At 38.8% G+C, this 23,204-nt stretch overlaps 1 protein-coding gene across 5 annotated transcripts in view; it reads right to left on the bottom strand.

The window, feature by feature from the left end:
* LOC120774343 (MAGUK p55 subfamily member 5-A) overlaps positions 1-23,204 on the bottom strand; it is a 149,706-nt gene that overhangs the window by 6,874 nt on the left and 119,628 nt on the right. For all 5 annotated transcript variants that reach the window (XM_040103906.1, XM_040103910.1, XM_040103909.1 and 2 more), the window contains one exon: positions 20,275-20,472. In XM_040103906.1, coding sequence (XP_039959840.1) covers positions 20,275-20,472 — 198 coding nt within the window. The remainder of the gene's footprint in view (positions 1-20,274; positions 20,473-23,204) is intronic.

Here is a 23,204-nt window from a genome sequence, read left to right as displayed (position 1 = left end):
CACTTTTCGAAAATAAACTTTCACACAATTTTCAAAATACGAAAAACGTGTTTTCTCGATTAAAGTGCCAGTAAGTTTCTAACCAGTATTATTGTGACTAAATAAGCTTTCACAGGGAGCTTTCATATTTTGAAAAGCTTCCATATTGAATATTTATTAGAATCAACCCATATTTTTGGCTGCCATGTAATTAAATAAATTATTTTCTGTTTGTTTTAATTGAGAACACTAAGTATTAAATTTTTGCATGAGCTTTCGCTTTTCGAAAATAAGCTTTCACAGAATTTTCCAAACTTACAAACAATAATGTGTTTTCTCGATTAAAGTGAAGGTAAATTTACTAACCAGTATTATTGGTACTAAATAAGCTTTCACAGTGAGCTTTCATACAGTTATATAGCCTAAGTGGTTCCAAAAGTATTTTTCTATAACTAGCGCTTTTTGGTGGCTTGAGCTTTCGAAAACATTTCTAAAAGCTATCGAAAGCATTTCTAAAAGCTTTCACTTGCATGTAATTAAGCTTTCGTAACCCCAAAAGTGTTTGAATCTGCTACAATTTAAGAACAGAAATAGTATCTTAAATATTCCACAGCAAGTTTTTGTATGAAAATACACACTAACAGCAAATAAAATTCGCTTTACACTTTTTTAGTAAAGTTTCACACAAAAAACGAACTAAAGCATTTCAGAAAGGTGTGTAGTGTTACAATGAAGAATTCATGAGCGAGAGTCACAACAAAACTACTTAGGCGTATTAATGTATTTACAAGCCATGCTCGAAAACGGAAGAGTTGCCAAACAGAATATTAAAAATCTGTGTATGTAAACATATGTCGGTAGTCACACACCTTTGATGTGTGTGTCTGTGTAGCTTTGCTAGCGCAGCTTAGCGCACTTGAAATCTGCCAACTGCTGACGGTGCTCAAAGCTGTTCTTCACATTTCAAATAAATTGCTGAATTCGTGGAATTAAGCTTCTTTTAAGGTGTAACAGCAACGACCGGAGGCTGAACGCAAAACGGGTGACGGCAGGCATTTTCGAGAGCTTGGAGACTGCTTGTTGTTGACGCATGAATTTCAAATAGCGCCCACAATACGCGAAGAAATGAAAAATATCGGTGTAATTGACAGAGAGGCGAGGCTTAAACATTTTTAAAATTATGAATTGCAAATTTATGACTCAGTCACAAGAGTTGCTGGGAAAGTGACGTTAAGCCTACATGATTTCTTAGACGCATAGTTTTCGTTTAAATATTTTCCATAAAAAATATATAAAATAAATAAAAAGTGATAAGAAATGGCTGTAAACGATTTATCATTCCATAGTCTGCCACAAAAGCTTTCGTTTGGACTAAAAGCCGCTACAAATGTTAACCGTTTCACCGCTTTTAGCCGCCCAAATAAAGCCCAATAAACAGGCCGGTTGGTATGAGTCAAGTATGTGGGTTACGAACTTATTAGGCGGCGGAGGCATGCCTCAAATAAAGCGCCAAATTGGGCCTAGACAGCAGTTGAGTACGTGCTTTGGGTTTGGCACAAATTAGCTAAATAAAATAGCAATTAAAGGGTTAAAGATTGGTCAAGCAACTCAATTCTAAAATGTGCACAGAAAGCTTGTGAACATTTTGCTTTTTTTGAAAATAATTTAGAACTTGACATAAAATGCTTCACATGACTGCAAACTTATATAAGAGAATTCTAATTGCCTTGTCTTGTTTTCCTGTGTTTTGTATGTTTTTTTCTCAACGCTTCCTCAGTTTAATGTTTTCTTAATTCACATAATTAAATCAACAGAACTGTCCGAGCAGCTTTGCTATAAAAATCTGATTCCACAGCTCGGCGGCTCGGCGACAACACGACCAAATATTGATACGAATCTGCGCAAAATAATAACAAACAACAAACAAGACAGGCGAATAATAATTTGAGGGGGGAGCGGCGGCGCGCGGCTGTGTGTTAGCGAGCAGGTTGTGGGCGGTAAAGCCGGCAGAAATGAGCTGCGCTGCACTGCTCGTAACGATGACATCAGTGCTTGGAGTGGAGCGCTTTGATTGCTTTCGTGGACGCAGGTATGTATGTGTGTGTTGGAGTTGATTGCCTACTCTTATGTGTGCGTGTGTATGTGCGCTTGAGCGTAGTTATTTACATTTTATAAATATTTCTTAGTTTTTGTTGTGTTATCGCTCGCTGGGCATATCTACACACACACATAAATCTTTTTTACATACATACATATAAGCTTCAGTTAACTGATCACTTTGTTTATATTTATACCAGTTTATGGTCATAATTAATTCACTGCTGGCGTATTAAGCAGTAATTATTAATACATTTGTGTAAAATTGTTTATTTTTTTTTAGAATTTGGAAAAAAAAATATTTTTCGAAAAAAAATTATTTAGAAAAATTATTAAAAAAAAACTGTCATGCAAAATGTAAACTAATTTTAGATATTTTTTAATCTTTTACACTATTAGGAACATTCTAAAGTAATTAGGTCCAATATTTTTTTAAATAAAATTCGAAAATCAATGGAAATAAGTTTAAAAAACACATAAAGTTTAAATAATAAAATATTGGGTAGTCGAAAAAGTATTTTCGTATTTTGTCAATAGGTGTGATAAGTTGAAGTTTGCTTAGAAATACCAAAAGACTTTTTTGACTACCCAATATTACACTTAGAAAAATAAATTATTTATATAAAAAATTTGACAAAAATATTAAAAAATAACTTTTTTCAGATAAGTTCGACTAAATGAGGAAACCGTTTGCAATTTTTTAGATTTACGTAAAAAAATTTATTTATTTTTATTTTTCTTTTAAACTCTAATTTGCTTTACCACCCTACTGTTTTTACGCATTTTTGTTTTTAATTTTAAGTCACTTGCCTGCTGCTGACGCAACCGATTCGACATGTTCACTTGGCCATCGCGTTGCAACAACAATGAGCTGCTGCGTTGTGGCAATTGTTGCTGTTGCTGCTGCTGTTGCGCTGACTCCTTCACCGTTTGCGGTGAATGCCAGTGTAATGGTGGTTGTTTTTGTTGTTGCTGTGGCACATTATTGTTATCACATATTTGGTTGGCATTTGGTATGAATGTTGTTGTGGTTATTTTGGGTGGCGGTGCTGGCGCGGCTGCTGCAGCAGCGCCACTGATATCACAAAAACTGCTTGTATTGCTTAGACTTCTACCGTTGCTAGCGCTATGGCAGCTAGAAATGTTATTATTGCTATTTATGTTGTTGCTGTTATTATTGTTGCTATTGGCACTGAGTTTGTTGTTATTATTGTTGTTTATATTAAAACTGCTGTTATTATTGCCGGCGTTGCTGCTGCTGTTATTGTTGTTGTTGTTATGCATGCCATTCGCATATTTGTTGCTGGCAGCTGCCGGACTGTTGCCAACGCTGCTGCTCGTTGTGATTATCGTCGGTATTGTTGCTGTTGTAATCGAACGCACAACATTCGGTGGCGCAGGCGGTGCCACCAGTCCATTGTTGTCGAGCGTGATGCTCAATGTGGACACAACCATTTCGGCAGTTTGCGATTTTTCTCACTTTTCACGATTTTGTTGTTGTTATAATTGTTATTATTATTTTTCAATTTAAGTATTTAATTAACCATTAACCGTAATAATTATAGTCATTGTTCTTTTTTTGGTGCTTTCAATGCTTCTGACTTAATAGTGGAAAAAATAATTTTTAGAGCTGTTGAGTAAACAACCTTGGTTGAAAATATTTTTTTTGTTAAACTTTATATTTTAAGGTATAATTTTTTATTGCCATAACTATCAGTTGTTATTTTTGCAATTATTTCCGCTAATCTATTATACATATGTATGTATACCCCCCCACTCCACAAAATTTTTCACTCAAATCACTTCCAGAAATTATTTTATTATTTAATTTCAATTTTGTTAAAATTTATACATTTTCTTATATTTTTTTATTTAATTTTTATTATGAATCTTTTTTTTATTACTAGATATATCTTTTTACTTTAATATTTATGTTCTTTATTCGCCAGATTCGAGTTTCTCTAACCAAATTGTACAGCTCGGTTAGATTGCCCTTTCTTACTCTCTCAAAGAGTATTTATGTAGACGCGCCAATCAGCAGCGATATAACTGGGGACCCCTACATGTATACACACCCCCTACAAACTCGATTTGCGCAACGCCTCCTTGAACCGCTCACATTCACTTGCAGAAAGACAATTAGTCAATCGCCACAAAGCTTAAGCAGTCTTAAATCGGCGTGTTTAACTCGTTAAATATAATTACCAAAAATGCAATGAAAAAGTGCCATTCAGCACACGAGTAGAAAACAATAAGCAAATCACACAAATCACACTGCAGTAAGGCAAATGAGCGAAGTGGGGGCGTAAGGTGGCAACCCACATGCCAGCAGACAACAAAAATATTTCAAAAATCATAAATAAAAAAGCATCGGCGCGAAATCACAAATTTTGCGATGATTTGAAGCGGCCGATCACCTCTACTTCGGCAGCCGAACAAAAGGGTTTTGACAGTGACAGATATGTAGTTTAAGTCAACTGTGACAGCCTGTCAAAGCTAGTGAAGTGTCAACTGCGATGGAAAGTTGTGAAATAAGCAGTGAACTAAATTGCTTAAGTTTGAAAACTTTTTAGAAAAATCAGGAATTAGACATGGGAAACGATATTTGAAAATTGTATGCCTCACAATCGCAAAATTATGGTTAGGCGATTTAGCCCGTCTGTCTGAATCAGTCTCTCAGTTTTTGAGATATCGGTCTGAAATTTTGGACACGTTGTTTCTCTCCAAGAAGCTGCTCATTTGTCGAAACCGCTAATATCGGAAAAATTATATAGCATATAGTATAGTTCTTCTAAGGAAAACTTCTTCATTTAACGAGCTATGTTCACGAAATTCGACATAACTTATTAAATAAATAATATAACTTATTAATTAGGCATTAAATAAGGTATTGGGTTGTCGAAAAAGTCTTTTCGTATTTTACTAATTATTCTTGTTGCCAAGCCTTGAATGTTTTTTCCAAAACAACCAACATAAGTATTGTAGTCATCTAAAATTTTATTAGCAAAAGATAAAAATTTATTATCAGCCATGAATGTATGTATGTATGCAAATGCATGAAGCTATGCAGCAAAGTTATAAATCAGTGATCATCGCAGCAATGTTCGTGTTGTACATCTACACACATATGTATGTATATGTAAATGAATGTTTATACTTATATGTAAATTGTTTTTGGTACAAATATGTACGTTTGTATGTAAGTTTGTCTCGTCAAGTTGTGCAATTGTTGAAACAGTTCTGTTGTTGTCACTGCAATTTTTGGCAAGTACGTGACGAACACCAAAAATATTTTTCGTTAGCACATTTTGTGAAAATACTTTTTCAATTTTATTTAAAAATAAAAATTGTTTATTTTGACAGTTTTTATTAACAAAAATTCGTGTTTGGCACTGATTTGGTTGATTTAGTTTGCCGGACGTGTGTTTTGATAGACAGACAAACCAGACGTATGCAAAAGCAACAGTTAATGCACACACAGATAAAACACAAATTTACATAAATATGTACGCATACATATGCACATCGTAGCATATATAAAACACAGGTAGAGGCATGCATGCCCTGTAGTAAATTGATTGCGTCTATCAAATAAGCAATTTTGCGTGGCTTTTAGCCTCGCCTACAACAACAAGCATACGCAAATGCACTTCACACCTGTGTTTGTATGTATGCAAGTGCGCAGAAGGAAACAAGCTGAAATATGACTCACGGGAATTTTGCTTGATTTTTTGTACAAATGAATTTTATTTTTGTTTATCTGGCTTTCCTGTTGCTTTATTTTTAATTTTTTTTTCATTTATTTTATTTTTTTGGTTTTTAGCTAAGCCAGTCGGCTACGTTTGCCCACACACAAACGCATGGCATAAAAAAGGCAATAAAATTTAATTGTATGCATTTCAAGAAAAACAATACGCCACTTTGCGCATATATCCATGCAAAAAGCATGCGCTGCTAGCGTAAATAATAGTGCCACAGCTAAATGCGTAATCGCGGAGAACGTGCGCGGATTGTTAAGCACTTGGCGGGCGCATTCGATAGCTGCTTATTAAAACAAATTACCTTACTTCTCGTTCATATAGGAAATCATACACATGCGTTTTTTGGATTTGTTGCGTAAAAATATTATTAAAAAAATTTAAAAAATTACAAAAAAACAAAAAAAAGTTTTTAAAAAAACTATAAAAAATATAAAAATTATTACTGTATACAGAAATATAAAAAATTTTTAAAATGTGCAAAAAAGACTTTATAAAACAAATTATTAAAAATACATATATTACAAAAAAAATAAAAAAGTATAAAAAATACTTCCATAAAAAAAATAACTACAATAAAATTTTGTTACTGTATATATGTATATGTATTTTTCGGATTATAAAAAAAAAGTATTAAAAAATATAAATTGAAACAAAATTTCATAAAACTATAATTATTATAAAATTTGAAAAAAAATTGCTAAAACTCCCGTGACTTTTATTTGTATCACAGTACATGCTATATATCTCTTTTAACAAAGTGCTGTTGCGTAAAAAGAAATAAAAAATATGTAAAAAAAAATTATGAAAAAATATAAGAAACAAAATTAGAAAAGGGTATATTCAAAAATAACAAAAAATTATTAGAAAAGAAATTAGAAAAAAAATTTAAAAATAACCAAAACAAGAAAATTATAAAAAAATATAAGAAAAATTAAAAAAAAAAAATGTAAAAAATTTATAAAAGAGTGTTTAAAAATATTAAAAAAAAATATTAAAAAAGTACATATTTATAAAAAAATTATTAAAAAAATTATTTTTATAAAGTTTCAGAAAAAAATTGCTAAAAATGGCATGACTTTCATTTTTAGATAGATCCTTTACCTATCTGTATTACTGTAATTTTAATTTAAAAAAATTCAAATCTTTTTTTTAAGCTTTAAACATTATTAGGCATTTTTCATGCATATGTGACAACAAATGCATGTATGTAAATATGTTTCTTAATAAATAAAGCCACCTAATCATGCAAATTCGAAAGCACTTTTTGTTAATGGCCATACATTGCTTGCCGTTAAGTTCGAGCATTTTATGCTCACATTGCAACAACTGTTCACATGTATGCCCACACACACACAAACAAACGCACAAAAGTTTGTAGTTCACTTTTCTAATGTCAACTTTTACATTTTTACTACCTTTTACTCATTTCAATGTGTTTGTTTGTGTTGTATGCCGTTTTTCTGTAGTCGACTTAATTTTTATTGCCAAATAATTTCGAAAAATTTCACGCCAGTGATTTCACACGCTGGCAAACGTGTTTTACTACATGCATACAAACATGCACACATACATATGTACATATATATGTATATGGATGCGCATTAAAGTGAATGTTATTGCTTTTTTACTATTTAATGGCAAGTAAATAGTTTTTTATTTTTATTTTGTTTAAGTAAAAATATGTCTACATGCATATGTACATGTACATATGTACATATGCACATATACTATCTGTAAATTAATTTGAATGTGAGTTGAAAAAAATATATTATTTACATGTAAAAATTAGCATACATTCATAGTTGATAGCGGCACGTCTGTGTGTGTTTGTATTAAGCTTAAAATTTTCTATTTTTAAAATCCAGTTTTTCGTTTTAATTAAAAGTGCGAATGAGCGAACTTCGAACTACAAACATCGCTACCTGCTTCCCATCCAAACAAAAAATAAATGCAAATGCACACACACATACATTTTTAGTCATATTTTGAACAAACATGAGTGCAGTAAGCAACTAGGAATGCTGATAGGAAAACAATAGTGAAGGAAAAATTATTATCCAAACTTCATACTTCGCCAATGAGCCTAAAAAACTTTATTTAAAGCTGTATAGCGCCATAAAATAATAGAAAATTGTTGAAGACTTCAACAGAAAAAAGTTCGAAATTAAATAAAAGGTCTTAAAGTGTAAGCCCAACAGTCCAGTACTTTTCGGCCTTCAGAAAAATATAAATTTTGAAATTTTCTATTGCTTTTGTTGTTATACCGGTATAAAAATTTCTCAAATAGTCGGACCGGCCAATGTGCATGGATAATCAAGATCTCCGCTTAATATAGCGTCCATTTAATAGAGCCTTCTCTGTATTTTTATTTATGAATTGTTTTTACTATCCTATCTTCTAAGTTGGTTCGAACTGGACACAGTATGCTAATTTTGATAAAATTGGTTCAGCAGTTTAGGAGTCCATCGTGGACAAACAACGTGACACGTATTTTTTATAAATCAAGACAAAATTGCTTATACCATCCTTATACCTTCTGCGACATAGTTCCAAAGTCAAAGTTTAAATGAGATAAAACACTCGTTTATCATCGGTATTGAGACATTTAGAGCCAACCACTCTAGTTTTTCCCCGGTTTTTTAATGACCAAACTTAATCAACCAAATTATGCATTTCCACTGGTGTCTTTAGTCTTTAAAAATGCAAATTGAGAGTACTCAAACGCAGTGCTTTTGGCACTCACTTTTAGTCTCTTGGTATGTCATGTCATTAAAACCGAATAACAGTGTTCCAACAGAGTTTTTAACTTAAATTCGACATTTTTAAGATATTTTTAATAATAAATATCCAGCTTTGTAAAATCTTTATATATAAAAATTACGTGTCACGTTGTTTGTCCGCGATGGACTCTTTAGCTACTGAACCGATTTAATAAAATTTAACACACCACGACCAGATCCAACCAACTTAGAAGATAGGATAGTAAAAACAATTCATAAATAAAAATACAGTGAAAACCCTATTAAATGGACGCTCTATTAAGCGAACAACTCTATTAACTGGCCAGAAAGTCTGGTAACCAGACGTTGAGAAAGCAGCCTTAAATTCGTTATTTTTTCGAATGAAATTTATTGGTTTGAACGTATTCAAAATTAAACCTCAAGTACAATTCTTTGGATTCTTATACCGACAAAAACGTTTTCGCCTTTATTCGTAAAAAAAATTTTCACTGTATTGAATAGTTTATTATATAAATAATAGTATAAAATGTATAATATAACTACAGAAACGCGTGGCCGGATCCACTAGTAATGCAATAAAAATAGCATTAAAAATGAGGAATAAAAACGTGTGGGTCAGTATGTTCCGGCGCCGTTTCAAACGGGTTAACTTATATTATTTCAACTTTACTGTTTTTACTCAAAAAATTATTCTTCGCATTCTAACCAGTTCTTCTACACATAGTCAGCACACAAAAAGTCAAAATTTCCATTTCTACATTTGTCATAAATTACGTTTTAATAGATTTACACTTTTTCCATAATCTCTCGCCTCGTCTGCATTTGCGGTTGACTTAATAGCCGTTCGCAGCTAAACGCGATAAGCAAAATGCCAACAAATTACAAGCAAATAACAAAGTTATGACAGTCAACACAGAGCAGTGCCTAGTAGAGGCGCAAAAGTAGGGGCGTGGCGCGGTGGTGGCCTGGAGTAGAGTGGAGCAGAAGGCGACCGACAGATGGAGAATAGGTGGAAGCGGAGTGAGCACATTCCAGCGTACTGTGCAAGCAGAAGTTTGCTTTGCGGCGAACGCTGAAGCATTCTTAACTTTTACACACATTCACTTTGTTTTTGCACTGCGCCTGGTTACCGAGCTGATAAGCGCTAGCCATTCGCCATTCGCCATTTGAAGTTAATATAGTTTTTTATCGCTTTATTTGTGATTTCGCCAATATTATATGCAGTCAACTTAAAGACTAGTATGAAATTATTTTGAACACTTAAAGCCTTTAGCACTTTTCAAATTTATATTTTTCACACCTTTCAACTTTTTCTTGTTGGCACAACACGATTTTAATCGATTTTCATGCTAATTAAATTTACTAACCGCTTACGCGAACGCTGCGTGTGTGTGACCAGGCATTTATGCAAGCTCCCACAACGCGCTCACTTTGACACCAAGTCTTTTCTTAATTAAGCAAAAAGTATTTCTAACCGTGTTGCCGCAAGTCGCGTCAGCGCGTGATTGCAGCGGTGAACCGGTAAAAACAGAATCAGCACCGTAGCCTTTCGCGCGTTTCAACTCAGCAGCGCCTGTCACAGTTCACAAGCGTAGCGCGACGTTACCGCAACCGCTCCTGGCCAAAACAAATGACAACTGATTTGCGCGTTGCCAATAACACCAACGGCAAGCCAACGATTTCGGCCAACTAGTTGTAAGCGCACTTGTTAACGTGCGCTTGTATAATATATATATAAGTGAGAGCACGCGTGTATAAATGTGTGGGTGCGCTGCAGACAAAACAAACAATTATGAAGCGCAAAGCGCCGCAACTCATTTCAGCTGTATATGCGCGCAGTGCGCTTTTCCCTAAGCTGCATTGTGATTACTTTCATTGTTGTAGTAATGCTTGGTGAAGTGAAGTTACACGTAACTCAATGCATTAAGCAGCGGAAAATGATGCGTGTCCACTTTTTTTTTTTATTTTTAATTTTGTTTACTGTTTTTGGTGCGTTCATTAGCCACTCCAAAACGCACACTCTCGAGCTTCCGCGCTTGTTTATTAACTGTTACGCGCTGTCGTGTTTTCCGTTTATTCTATGCGCATTGCTGTCGTACGGTCTAACACCACAAATGGCACTGTCGAGAAACCAGTTAAATGTTTTTAGTTTGAGCCACACAACATTTCCAGCCAAACTAACCAACCGACCGGCCCAAACAAAGCGCACAAGCGAAAACACAGCCGCAGCGGCAGCAAAGCAAACCATATCGCGGACAACGGCGACAACTTCTACTTGGCTTGTCTAGTTGTATCGCGCGTCATGGCAACCGCGCGCAACCCCACCAGCTCCGCACCACGGTACAGCACATACTGTGCGCGGCGCTGGCAACCCTCTCGCCTGCATTTAAGTACTGCTGCTGACGCGCGCTGCCAGTACACGGCTTAAAATAAAATATTCTTGCCTTTTTACACTTTTCCAATTTATATTTTCAGCGCTTTCCTATTGCCGCGCGCCACACCAGTTCAACTGGCTGGGAAATTGCAAGTGTGCTGGTAAAAATAGGCGCATCAGCCAGTTAGCTAAGGCAGCGAGCACTTCCACAGCAGTTAAGTTTCCTACATGCATTAATGCCTTTCGTTTGGCCAACAGCCACGAGCGAGAAGTTTGCTAACATTTTTTCGCGACAGTTGTGGCTTACTGGTTTCAATCAAGCAGCACACCAACTACGAGTATGTGTGCGCCAGCAACAAAAAGTTAAAATAATGCTCAAACATATACACACCGCCAGGCAGATAAGGCCATACGTTATTCACTTAACGTGCTTTAAATTTATCCAGTGATGTTCAGCCAGTGACGCGCAGCACATCTAAATTGCATTAACCTGTCTATCACACGAATGTAAAAGTTGCAACTACAAACGGCGCAAAACATGGCTCTATGAGAGGCTAAGAGCGAGGCGGAAGAGAGCGGTTAAAAGCGTACAATGGCGAGAATACTTCCCTTATGACGTCAGTGAGACTGGTGTTTAGCACAGATGGCAGCGCAGAATTTCGTGTGTAATCCATTCCAGAATTTGATGGTCATGAGATCACGAAATGTAAGCCTAGACAAGAACCTAACCACAAATGAGATCGTGAAACGCAAACCTGGACAAGACCCTAACTGCACATGAGATGGCGAAACGCAAACCTGGACAAGAACCTAACTTCACCTAACCTTAAAAATTCAAAAGTAATGAGTTGGGCTTGGTAATTAAAAACCTTCCACCTTATTTAAAAACCCTTATGTTCTATTTCGATGATTACAGTTATATTTAACATTCGATTTCTAAGTATCGAGCTGAGAACTTTTGATCAACGGTCGCTCTTCGTTTACTCTCCGCCCGGTAGTCTAGTACAGGGGCGTCAGCAGAATAGGCGATTTAAATGTCAATTCATTTACGTAGTTGTTCATTTTTGACTACAAACCATAAAATATTCGATAAGCAAAAAACGCTTTAGCATGAAAAAGCTGTTAAGCGGCGATAAAATTTAAGCGCTGTAAAATGTAAAATATTTATGAGTGATAAAAGCCCATTACCAACAAAAAAACTATAAATATTTTGCACGTTTTGCACGAAGCAGAAGCAAACCAAGCAAAGTTAATTGAAATTAATAAAGCTGAGTACTTTAGTAGTTTCGTTCTCTGCTAATAATTCATTTTTATTTACTTTTGTGGAATTTTTTGCATTCCGTGCTCACTGTGATCGGCGCTGAAGTAAGCGTATTGACTGGCATTTGCACGTGTATTATTTGCTCAGCGCACGAACACCTGTCAGTTAATAGCGAGCGCTGAGCGCTGGAGAGTTGAGTACACCACTCACACACGCACCACCACACAGGCACAGGCACAGGTGAGTGGTAACAGTGAGCGCGCCCTTGGCACTTGTGAGCATTGTGCGTTACCAGGCGCGTCACAGTGTTGCATTTGCATGAGCGTGCGCTTATGACTACGGGATATTTGCATATGCATGAATACGCTCCCCCCACCAAAGTGTGTATGCATGGATGTCAACACTTGGCGCAGCCATAACTATAGCTGTGTGCGTAATTACCGCTCTGCTACACGCAGCACACGCTTAATTAACAGTCTAAACAGCCCAACACGCTCGCAACGACGACACACATACTCAAACACATAGATTGGAATTTACTAGTCGTAAGTGCGCTGTGGCGCTGTTATCGCGCTAATTGTTAGTAATGTTGCACTCCATTGCAATTCTGTTCACTTCTCTCCATAATAACCTCAGCGCACACCGCTCCACCCCGCAATCACCAACAGCTGTCTGGCACTTATTGCCATGTCTCTACGATTAAACCTACTTCAATATAATGCCACACAGTAATAATGTGCTTGTGTGTGTGTAGGGCTACAGTTGGTTGTGCGACAACATCCCCAGGCGTGGTCAATAGCCTGATAGCGGAAATAATATCGTCAGCGTCGACTGCAAGCAAACAGAGGAAGGGTCGCTGGGCGTGCGGGCGCGTTCGCATTGCGCACCTGTTTAATTACTTATTTATTCATAATTCAGGCTACATTTATAGAGCCAGACACGCACGGTGTTCTATGGCGCTTTGAGCAACTAAGTATTATGGTTACTAGAGAAAAGAAAAATATGTGGAGATGATTTCAGCCATCCTACAACAGATTTCTGATGAAAGCTCCAAGAAAAAGTGTGAGTGGTTATCGGCATAAGCCCAGAGTTAGTACACGTTATCAACTGAGCATTATTCCTTTATTGTGAGGATAAATTAGTTTATTTTCTGTGGCACTACAACAGTGGGTCGTTCTGGGTGGAGAACACAAAACTTCGCTTTTCGCTGAAGCATCATCTTCCATGCCAATTATATGGGCTAGCAAACGGATTCGTTGAATTATCTTACGCTTAAAATATTTATGTTGCCGTAGAGCTCATCGATCACAGCTCCAAAGATTTAGCAAAAAGTACTTCTCTCAAATGCTCCAAATGGTCCTACAAAAGATTTAAACCGGCACCAATTGACTAGCAGATTTAATGAGATACTTTTCAACGTTCAAGGATGGCCTATATTGAAAAGTTGTTTTGCTATTTTATATTTTATATATTTTATGATTTATTTCGTATAAATCATGCCTAGTTTTATCACTACAACTTAGAAAACACATTAGTATATATGTGTGTTGAATTATGTGCGCGGAGTAGCCGATGAGCTTGTTTATTGCTGAACCCAATTTGACATTCCCTGGCCAACGCGGTTTGCCTTGCACCATCGCCTATTGTTTGTGGAACCTGTTCTGCTGCATTTTTTGTGCGAATGGCAAAGAAAACATTTGAATACTATAAAGTAAACAAACAAATAAAAAGAAAAACAAATAGTATGTGGAATTCTTCCACAGCTTTGCTAAGACGAGGAGCTTGCTAGTCGTGCTTTAATCTGTCTCTTGCCTTTGTTGTTATTAACTTGCGCTGTTTTTTACTATTTCTTGAACTGGTTCGGAACGCAGAGCTAATTAACATTTCACGAAATCACAATAAACAACATAAAATAAACAAAACACAAACAGAAACACAACAACAACTGGTGCAAACGAGCGATCCGCTCAACCTCTCATGAAAAGGGTGGTCCAAGCTAAGCACAAGTAAACAATGCACCGAGCAGGTGGCCGGATTTTTTCAATTCTTCTACACACACATTTTCGTATGAGTACGAGTATGCAAATGTTGTTTGTATTTGCATACTGAAGCATTTCAACTAACGCGACGGACGAAGGTTTCCCGAAAAAACCCATTCGCGGTGACGTTTCTACTTTTATTATTGTATTTGTCAACAAACCTGTGCTTAACTGCGTTAACACACTTCGCGGTGCAATATATGCAATGAATATGAACATACGGGGTGTTTCGAATGGGTCGTCGAAGGAAAAATATAATCTCAGAACGAAACAATTGGGGCATGGTAAAAGATTATTTCACCGATACAAACTATGGATGGTGGCAGCCACCACTAAGCAGGAATAGAGATAATATTGGGTAGTCGAAAAAGTCTTTTCGTATTTCTAATCATACTTCAATTTGTTTAACTGAGTTTAAGTATATCCCAGATTTTTATTGAAAAGCCTCGAATCTTACAATGCTACACAAGTTTTTAGTACTACGAAGCTACACAAAGTTTTAGGCAGCCACAAAATGACTGGAAAGCTTTTACGTGAAGCTTTTGTATTCCAGACATCTAAGACTATACTTTGGATGACGTTCTAAAACAGCCGAATATCGCCTTAGATGGACTTGAAACCCAAAAAAAGTTAGAGAGAAATAGTGGAGCCTGACTCAAGCAGCTCACGACTTCCGGTCCTAGACCAAGTATCCTCTGGGTAGCCAAAGAATATCCTAAAGTGAGAAGGCGAAACATCCCCTCCACAGGGTTTGGAAGCTGCTACGTAAAAAATGTCCCCAATGAAAAGGAACAAAACGCCTCGGAAGAGAAAACCCCTTTTTGATGACGACCATGGCAAACGAATGCAACCAAACTAGGGGTTAATAAATGAAATTTTAAATTGAAGAAAGAGGACCGAGTTCAAATATTTTATTATACGACACTCACTAGAGGAAGAAGATGGCGAAATAAAACTCAAAAAAGTAGACAATGCAAAATGTTGCAAACATGTATTTGACATTATCCCAAGCGTAGCTGCCGTTAAAAGCTTCTTCAAATTAAAACCCTATAAAGCGCACACTCTGTATTATTTGAGAAAATAAAGAAAATGAAAGCAGAAAGAGAAAGAAGAAATAGAAGAGATTAAGCGCGCGACATGGCATCAATTTTGTCTGTAGTCTTGTAGTCGAACACAGATAAAAAGTGTCATTTGAACCAGCTAAAACCGGCTAAACGACAGCAAAAACAAGAGCAACAACTAGCTGTGACACATATTCCTTACAACGTGCGTAAATATATGGTATGTACGTAGACCGTTGACAGCTTTTAGCAACTGCTGTATGGTGGATGGTACGATGAACGAGCTGTATGGCATGGCCGACCGGGCCATTTCACGCTGATGGCGCCATCATAAAAGCACAAAGGTCACCGCTGCAAGTAGAACACTTAATAGCATGGGTCAACCGAAAATAGTGTAAGAAATGAGCTCAAGTTCATAAATGTCGTGGTGCTCAAGCGACACTTGAACAAAGTATAACTAAGGAAACGACGCGCGAAGGGGAGTGGGCTGCGCAAGGATTACACTCTTTTATCCAAAAGTATATATGTATATACAACAGGGTCAATAAAGTGAGGTAGTTCACATAAATTGTAGCTGTAGACAAAGCACTTGAGTGGGTGTAATTTCAGTGACAACGTAGTGAGTGGGTGTGTCAGGCTTTTACTGTTTGGTTCAAAACTTGGCCCACAATATCGATTTCGTTGCGAAATATGCCGGTAATGTGAAATACGAGTATATTCACTATTTGCTTAAATAACAAAGACTTGTGGTCACACACTCTCGCGATGTTCTGCGCTGCCGCTCTTTAGCGCAGGCAACGGCTTGTTGCATCGACACTTTTTGCTTCTGTAACGTAAATTTGAATAATAAGTTTCGAGTAGCACACTTCCACAATTTCATCGTGCTGACACTTCGACACTTTGACACTTCATTGCTACCCGTAGCGTATTCCCGCCGCACTCTTTACACAACTCCTTCCACGCGCTCACACAGTTCGCACTTTCTGCGCCTTGGCCGACTTTGCAAACTTCCCGCAGCGCTATTATTAGCAAGCGTCTATTTACTTTCAGTTTGAGCGCCACTGCTTTTTTTTGCCACCGCCGGAAGTTGTCAACCGCTTTCGCAACGAGTCGCATGCCACTGCCATATTTACTGCCACTCAAACAAAGTAACCCTGCGTCAGCGTTGTCAACGCTGTCAATGCTTTCATACGCACACAAAGCAAACAGAAACTCATTTGCGTATGCGCGTGTGTGCGCTCGTAATTCGCACCCAACTCTATTTATTTTTATACGAAAAGTTCTCTACTCAATTTGTTGTTATTATTCGGCGTAAACTGCCACAAAGCGGGCCAAAGTTTCCGCCACTCAAATTCATAACTCAAGCAAGATGCCAGGCACTTACAACAACCTACGGCTTGTTGTTGGCGCCGGAGGTGGGCGCAGGTCAGTTTGATGTGGCAAGTTGTCGCAATAGTTACTCAGGTGATTGCGCACTTACGTGGCACTTAAGGGCTGTGAGGACACTTGCAGGCGATAAACTTAATTGTCAAAGAGCGCCGGAATGTGGTTAGGTGATGTAGGTTAAGCAAACTATGTGCGTGTAATGGGCTGAGCTGGCACATTAAATAAGTGGACAAAAGTGGTTTAAGGCTGCTGGTTAACGACACACGTTGCCAGGGAATCTGTGTTAGAATCTCTTACTATGGAGGGTGGTGGCATATAGCCGAGTTAACAACAGCGCGCCAGTTGTTTCTTCTTTTCGCAAGGTCCTTCCCAACCTGGTCTTTCCAAAGGAGTGGAGGTCTTTCTGTTCCTCTGCTTCCCCCGGCGGGAATCGCGCCGGATACTTTGAGAGCTCGAGTGTTTTCGTCCATACGTACGACATGACCTAGCCAACGCAGCCGCTGTCTCTTAATTCGCTGAACTATGTCAATGTCGTCGAATATCTCATACAGCTCTTCGTTCCATCCAATTCGGTATTCGCCGTAGAAAATGCGCAAATGTCCGCCTTTCTCTCAAAAACTCGTAACGTCGACTCCTCAAATGTTGTCATCGCCCATGCCTCTGCACCATATAGCAGGACGCTGGTTCCAAGATAGACGAAATTATCTCCGACTTCGAAGTTATGACTGTCAACAGTGACGTGGGAGCCAAGTCGCAAGTGCGACGACTGTTTGTTTGATGACAGGAGATATTTCGTCTTGCCCTCGTTCAGTATCAGACCCACCTGCTTCGCTTCCTTATCCAGTCTGGAGAAAGCAGAACAAACGGCGAGGATGCTGAGGCCAATTGCTTTCATTTCCTTATTAAACCAGATTTATTTAAACTTTCTTAATTCTTTTCTTGTATATTCTTTCGGCCTTCTTCGCGTGCATAGTTACTAAATCCAAATTTCCCAAACAGCCATCACTTCGTTGCAATTTATGCGTATCGCGTCTTGCACTGTATTTTTATGTTTGCAGCAGCATTTTTTTGCCAATATTCTCTCATCGGTAACCATACAGTTTAGATCTTTGTCTGCTCTGCGCTTCAGCATTTTCCGTAATGCAGCTTTGCCACAAGCTCACTGTCAATATTCATAAGATTTTCTACTCCATTCCGCACATTTTACCGCTTATGCACTTTGCCAACTAATCCAAATCAAATATTTACTTAAATTTAAACATTTCCAGTTATTTTGGTACCATCGCTTTCACACAATTCCGCTGTGGCATCGTGCACGCTCCCCTGCGCCCGCATTGCATTGTCATGCACCAAAGCGTTCATTGATTTGATGCTTTCCCAGCCCCCACTCACTGGCTTTCCATTTCGATTGTAAGCACGCGCCGTGCACCGTGGCGTGCCATTGCCGTTGCAAGCTGGATATTCTAAAGAGTAATGGGCTTTGTTACATGTCGCCTGCGTCACCGACATTTCCGCCACTCATTTGTATTTATTTTTGCAATGAGTGTATTCATTCTTTCTTTTCATTTCATTTATTTTTAGCCATTTCTCTTGCTTACGGCGCAGGAGCTGCAGCTGGTATTGCTCTATTCAGCTAGACTGCTGTTTACTCAGTGTTGTATACCAACTGTCAGTTGGCAACGCCACTTGCTGGTGCACCTACTTACTTTGCCGCTGTTACCTACCTTACTGCCATGCATTATTTATGTTCTAACCTCACTTTCCCGCCCCCAATGCATTATTTATGTGTGTGCCCGCGGCCATCAAACTCGCGTGTTGTATATTCCCCTGCCCTTGTTGTTAACGTTACAAATTACACTTAGCGGCGTTGTTGTGCTGGTTGCCGTTGCCGTTATAGCAGTTCCTCTTCGCTGCGGTTGAATTCATTGAATTTCCAATATCATTTTTCAATGCACTCTCGCTGCTTTTATTCCCCATCTGTTTGCTACAGCACAATGCTCATTATTCACACGCTCCGGCACCCACCCACTCCGCGACTTCGCAGAGCGGTGGCTTTTGCGCTTTTGCTTGCAGCTCTTTTCCCATGCACTTTTGATTTCTACTCCACATTATTTGCAATTTGCATATTTTGCGTTGCGTGCTCTTGCACCGTGCTGCCGTGTGATGCGTCGTGGGCGTGGCATTTAAGCGCGCTGTATAACTGTAACCTTTGTTCGGCAGTCGTTATTTTGCGACAAATACTTCGTGCAATCAGTTGTGTGGGTCACAAGCTGCTTAAGATTCTTAATTTCTTTTAATTCCACGTTCAAATATGTTAGTGGAGATGTCAGCTCTAAAGAATTGCTGCATATTCCTTAAAGTTTTTCACCTGCAGGTAGGCAGGTAGGCGTTAGGGCTGGGCATTCATAGAAAAAGTGGAAAATTGTTTCCTTATTCCCTTCTAGTTCGCAGCCTCGGCAGATGTTGTTGTAGGGCACATCGATTTTGGACGCATGTTCTCCAAATGCCCAATGCCTCTAATTTTACTGGACCTATTTAATAAGTCGTTAATTCTTTTCTGGTGGTATATTGGCGATATCTGTTTAGTTATATTGCATTTTGTTATACTTTTTCATCTGTTTGCTAATTGTTGAAATTGTTTATTGAGCTCTCTCCTGATCGATCTTAGTCATGGGCGACGACAAGGCCAGAAAAGCCGTCTGGCTATCCGTGTATATTGTTGCTTTATTTATCCTCTCATGGTTATCCAAAAGAGCTTCGCAGCTCTTCTCTATGCCTATTACTTCCGCTTGGAGGATGCTAGCCGAGTTCGGTGGACGAATAGAGAGAAATGTCCAAATCGTCGGAATATACTACCGTGCCTGCACCGCAGACCATTTTGGACCCGTCGGTATAGACTGAGATGGTATTTTTCTCCCCTATTATGCCCCTTCTCCATTCTCGTCTAGAGGGTATCCTCACCTGAAAGTGTCTATTGAAATCCAGCACTGGGAGAATGTAGTCTGATTTATTGACGCTTATACTGAGTTGGTTAAAGATATCATTATGTCCATAGTTCTTCTTATTCCAACCACCAAATTTTCACTAAAACTAGACCGTTACTTTCCTATTTTTCAACAAAGCATCGGAGCGGCTTCCTTACAACGCGTGCATACGCTAGAATTAGAATGCTTTCGAACTAAAACTCCACATAAACTTTAATATGCCAGCACTCACCGGGCGCTTATGGCCCACAACTCGCAAAACTACTTTGTAATACAAATTTATGCGCTCATAAAACGTGTGAAATGCATAAATATGCTAAATCACAAAACAAATCCGCGCTGTAAAAAGCAACAGTTTTACTGCCAATGCATTGCCAGCATACAATCATACATTTGCAAATGAGCGCGTCACGCAAACACGTTGCATACTTTTAGGCGGCTGCTATAACGGAATTTTAACGGCATCTTATTAATGGCATATGCAACGTTGCGTCACACCGTCCACGCTGTCTAACGCGCTTGAAACCTGCGCATATTTCACGCAATAGCTTTGCAATTATGAAAATTTAAATTAACAAACTGTGCACTTACCTGGTACTTTTTGATGCTGTCCAGCTGCTCCAGCGTCGGCTCGACAATCTGCGCTATCTGCTGTGGCGCGCCTACTCCACTGCTGCCCAAACGGCGATCTGGCAGTTGCGGCGCGGGCGTGCGGTTTATCAGGCGGCCATCCTTTTCGACGCGCAGGTGATCACGCGGCGGCGGCACGGGCTTCACAGAGCCATTCAACTGTGCGGCGCGTAGCAAGAAAAACAAAATGTGATTAGCAAAATCGTGGAATACATTAAAAATAGTCTGTGTTGGTCAGTTTTAGCGTTAGCGGTTAGTTACGAGTTTCGTTATTTTTGTTACGAGAGTTCGGCATGTCGCATAGATGGAGAAGATGAGGTTATTTAAGCGAGTTGGTGAGTATGCAAGTGTAAAAGTTTAATGAAAATAAAAGTGTTGAGCAATATTTTTATACGATTGTAGCAAAAGGTAACGGTGTTAAGCAGCAAACGGGAACGCTTTTTTCATGCGAAGTCAAGGTTGGTATGTTTCGAGAAATTTTTTAACTTCAATTTTACAATTTCAAAAGTTTTTCTGCAGTTTAGTATGCAGTGATCAAGCAGCGGGCGAGCTGGAACAATAGCTTTATCAAGATGACGGAATTTAAGTGCAAAATAAGAGAACTAATAATAAAAGAACTTATAATTGGGATTTATGATAAAGATTTCGAATTAAGATTTCTCTAGAAAATAACTGGTTACGCGTGTTTTGACATATGCGTGCGAACAGTTAACTTGCCACTTAGCAAAAATGTTCTCTCTATATAACATAGTTTTTATCATAAGTCAGGCAGTACTGCTTGGCATGATAAATTTGACTATTTTGAGTTCTTTTTGTCAGTTTCGCCTACAACCCATAAAAAAATTTTCAAAAAATTGGGGCAATTTGCGCCGACCGCCGGGGGCTGTGACGCTTAACTGTATACCAATGCAACATGGGATTAGGTGGTAAAGCTGGGTACAAGCATGTTGCCTATTGCAAAGCCCTCGTGGTGAACGTTTGCAGGTCACATGTACATGCCGTATCTAAACTTATTACATCTTGCTCATGGAATTAAAATCCTACCAGCTGCGGACACACGAGTTTGTGACACGTCTGTATTGGCCGTTGTCCGTGCGATAAGCATCTGCAACATGTGCTACCAGCATTTAAATTATTATTATTGCCTTAATTTCCGACGGCACTTGAAAGGCAGTCAAGAACTCGCGCGAGTGTTGGTTGGCGCGACAGCCTACAGGGTGTCGGCGGAGCCGTGCAGGCTGAGATGAGAAATTTTGCACGTGGCTGTGGGGGCGCGCTGACGAAAGTATTTTAAAATGCGAAATTCAATTTTCCATAGCTCAAGCGCTAATGCAGAGATTTCAAGTGAGATTGCAATTTGAAATATTACATTTTATCTAGCAAAAGTAATTGCAGAAAGTACGCGAAGGCATGCAGCATAGAAGCGCGGAAAACACTTTTACAGAAAATGCGGCATATTGAACTAATTAAGTTGCTCAATGCCACAAAAAGTTACACTCAAAATTTGCAACATAACCTCAACTAAATTGACTAAATCGGTAACTATGACAGCCATGAAATTCGGCACTAAAAAAGTCATACTCACAAAAGCTCAAAGGACCAAACGCACAGTCAGTCGAAGACACAACTCCGCGCAAAAGTAGTAGGAGGAGAGGCAGAAGGAGAGTGAGTACTGCGGGCTAAACGTAAGCCAATAGTCTCACGTGACTGACGCACAAAGCGCGTGGTTTGTGCTTCAATGTAAAAGCATGAATTCTGCTGAGGTCCTGCAAAAAGAAAAGTTGCAATATTTTATTGAAAAGCGCTGCTGCTTGGCGCTGCTTTGTGCATGCAACAAGCGCCACAAAAGTATCATAAAATATGGCAACAATTGGTGCGCTGCCAGCAAACAGTTTAATACGCTTGTTGCACGCCGCACTTTGCTTTCATGCTTTTGCACACATAATCTGCCGGTTTTCGGGTGAAAATTTGGAATTTATGAGCGCGCAGTGACAACGACTTGACAGCGATGACGTATGCGATGCTCATAAAATACAGTTTCGCCCCAGCCATTGCACAGCGCCACGGCTGCCGCGCGCAACATGTGTGGCAGCAACAGTTGCACATGCTCGCCACTTGTTTGAGGCGGTGGCGTTGCCAGCAGGCGCTAACGCGCGCTCAATTGCAACACAATCATTTCGTGCGTCATAACTGTCAACGAAATGGAAAAGCGAAGCACACACGCAACGCTGGCTGCTTAGTGGCAACGCGCGCTGAAAATACGGTACGCGCGCGGAGTAGGAGTTAAATAATTGTGGACGTGCAGCATTCGGCAGCTAACGCGCGGAGCAACATTTATGGCAGCACGATTTGTTAATGCGCTGCTGCTGTTAGCACACGCTCACGCTTGAAATTCCTAGCAAAATCAGCACCGCGTATTGGGGATGTGACAAGACAGGCAAAATCGCTTGAGAACCGCCGTCCTTTGAAAACTGTAATAATGTGAGCTGTCTAAAACATTTCACACGCGTTCTTACATTTTTTATGATCGAAGGATCGACCTCTTAAGCTAATCTACTCCGTGTGTGTAAAAATTGTATGAAAACTGATATCTAAGAGCAAGTGGCCGTGATTATTAAGAGCTTGCAATAAAAACAGAAGACGATTGTGACTGCGATAGCAATTGGAACGCCTTAGTCGCAGCACCTTAAGCGGTAAGATGAGTTTACGTGTGAGTTTACAAGGCGCGACAGCTTTACAAGTCAGGCGCTTTAGCAGGTGGAGGCAGCGCAGAGGAGTAGGTACAAAGTTGGATCCGGACCATGCTAGCACAAATTGCGTACTTTTCGCTTTATGTACAGTTACAGCTACAAATGGAGGACTAAAAATAATGTGAAATAAACTAAAGCAAA

Source organism: Bactrocera tryoni, chromosome 4 (assembly GCF_016617805.1).
Source record: "Bactrocera tryoni isolate S06 chromosome 4, CSIRO_BtryS06_freeze2, whole genome shotgun sequence".
Taxonomy (NCBI): Eukaryota; Metazoa; Arthropoda; class Insecta; order Diptera; family Tephritidae; genus Bactrocera; species Bactrocera tryoni.
The sequence above is the reverse complement of the archived record's forward strand: the minus strand, read 5'-3'. Positions and strand labels throughout refer to the sequence as shown.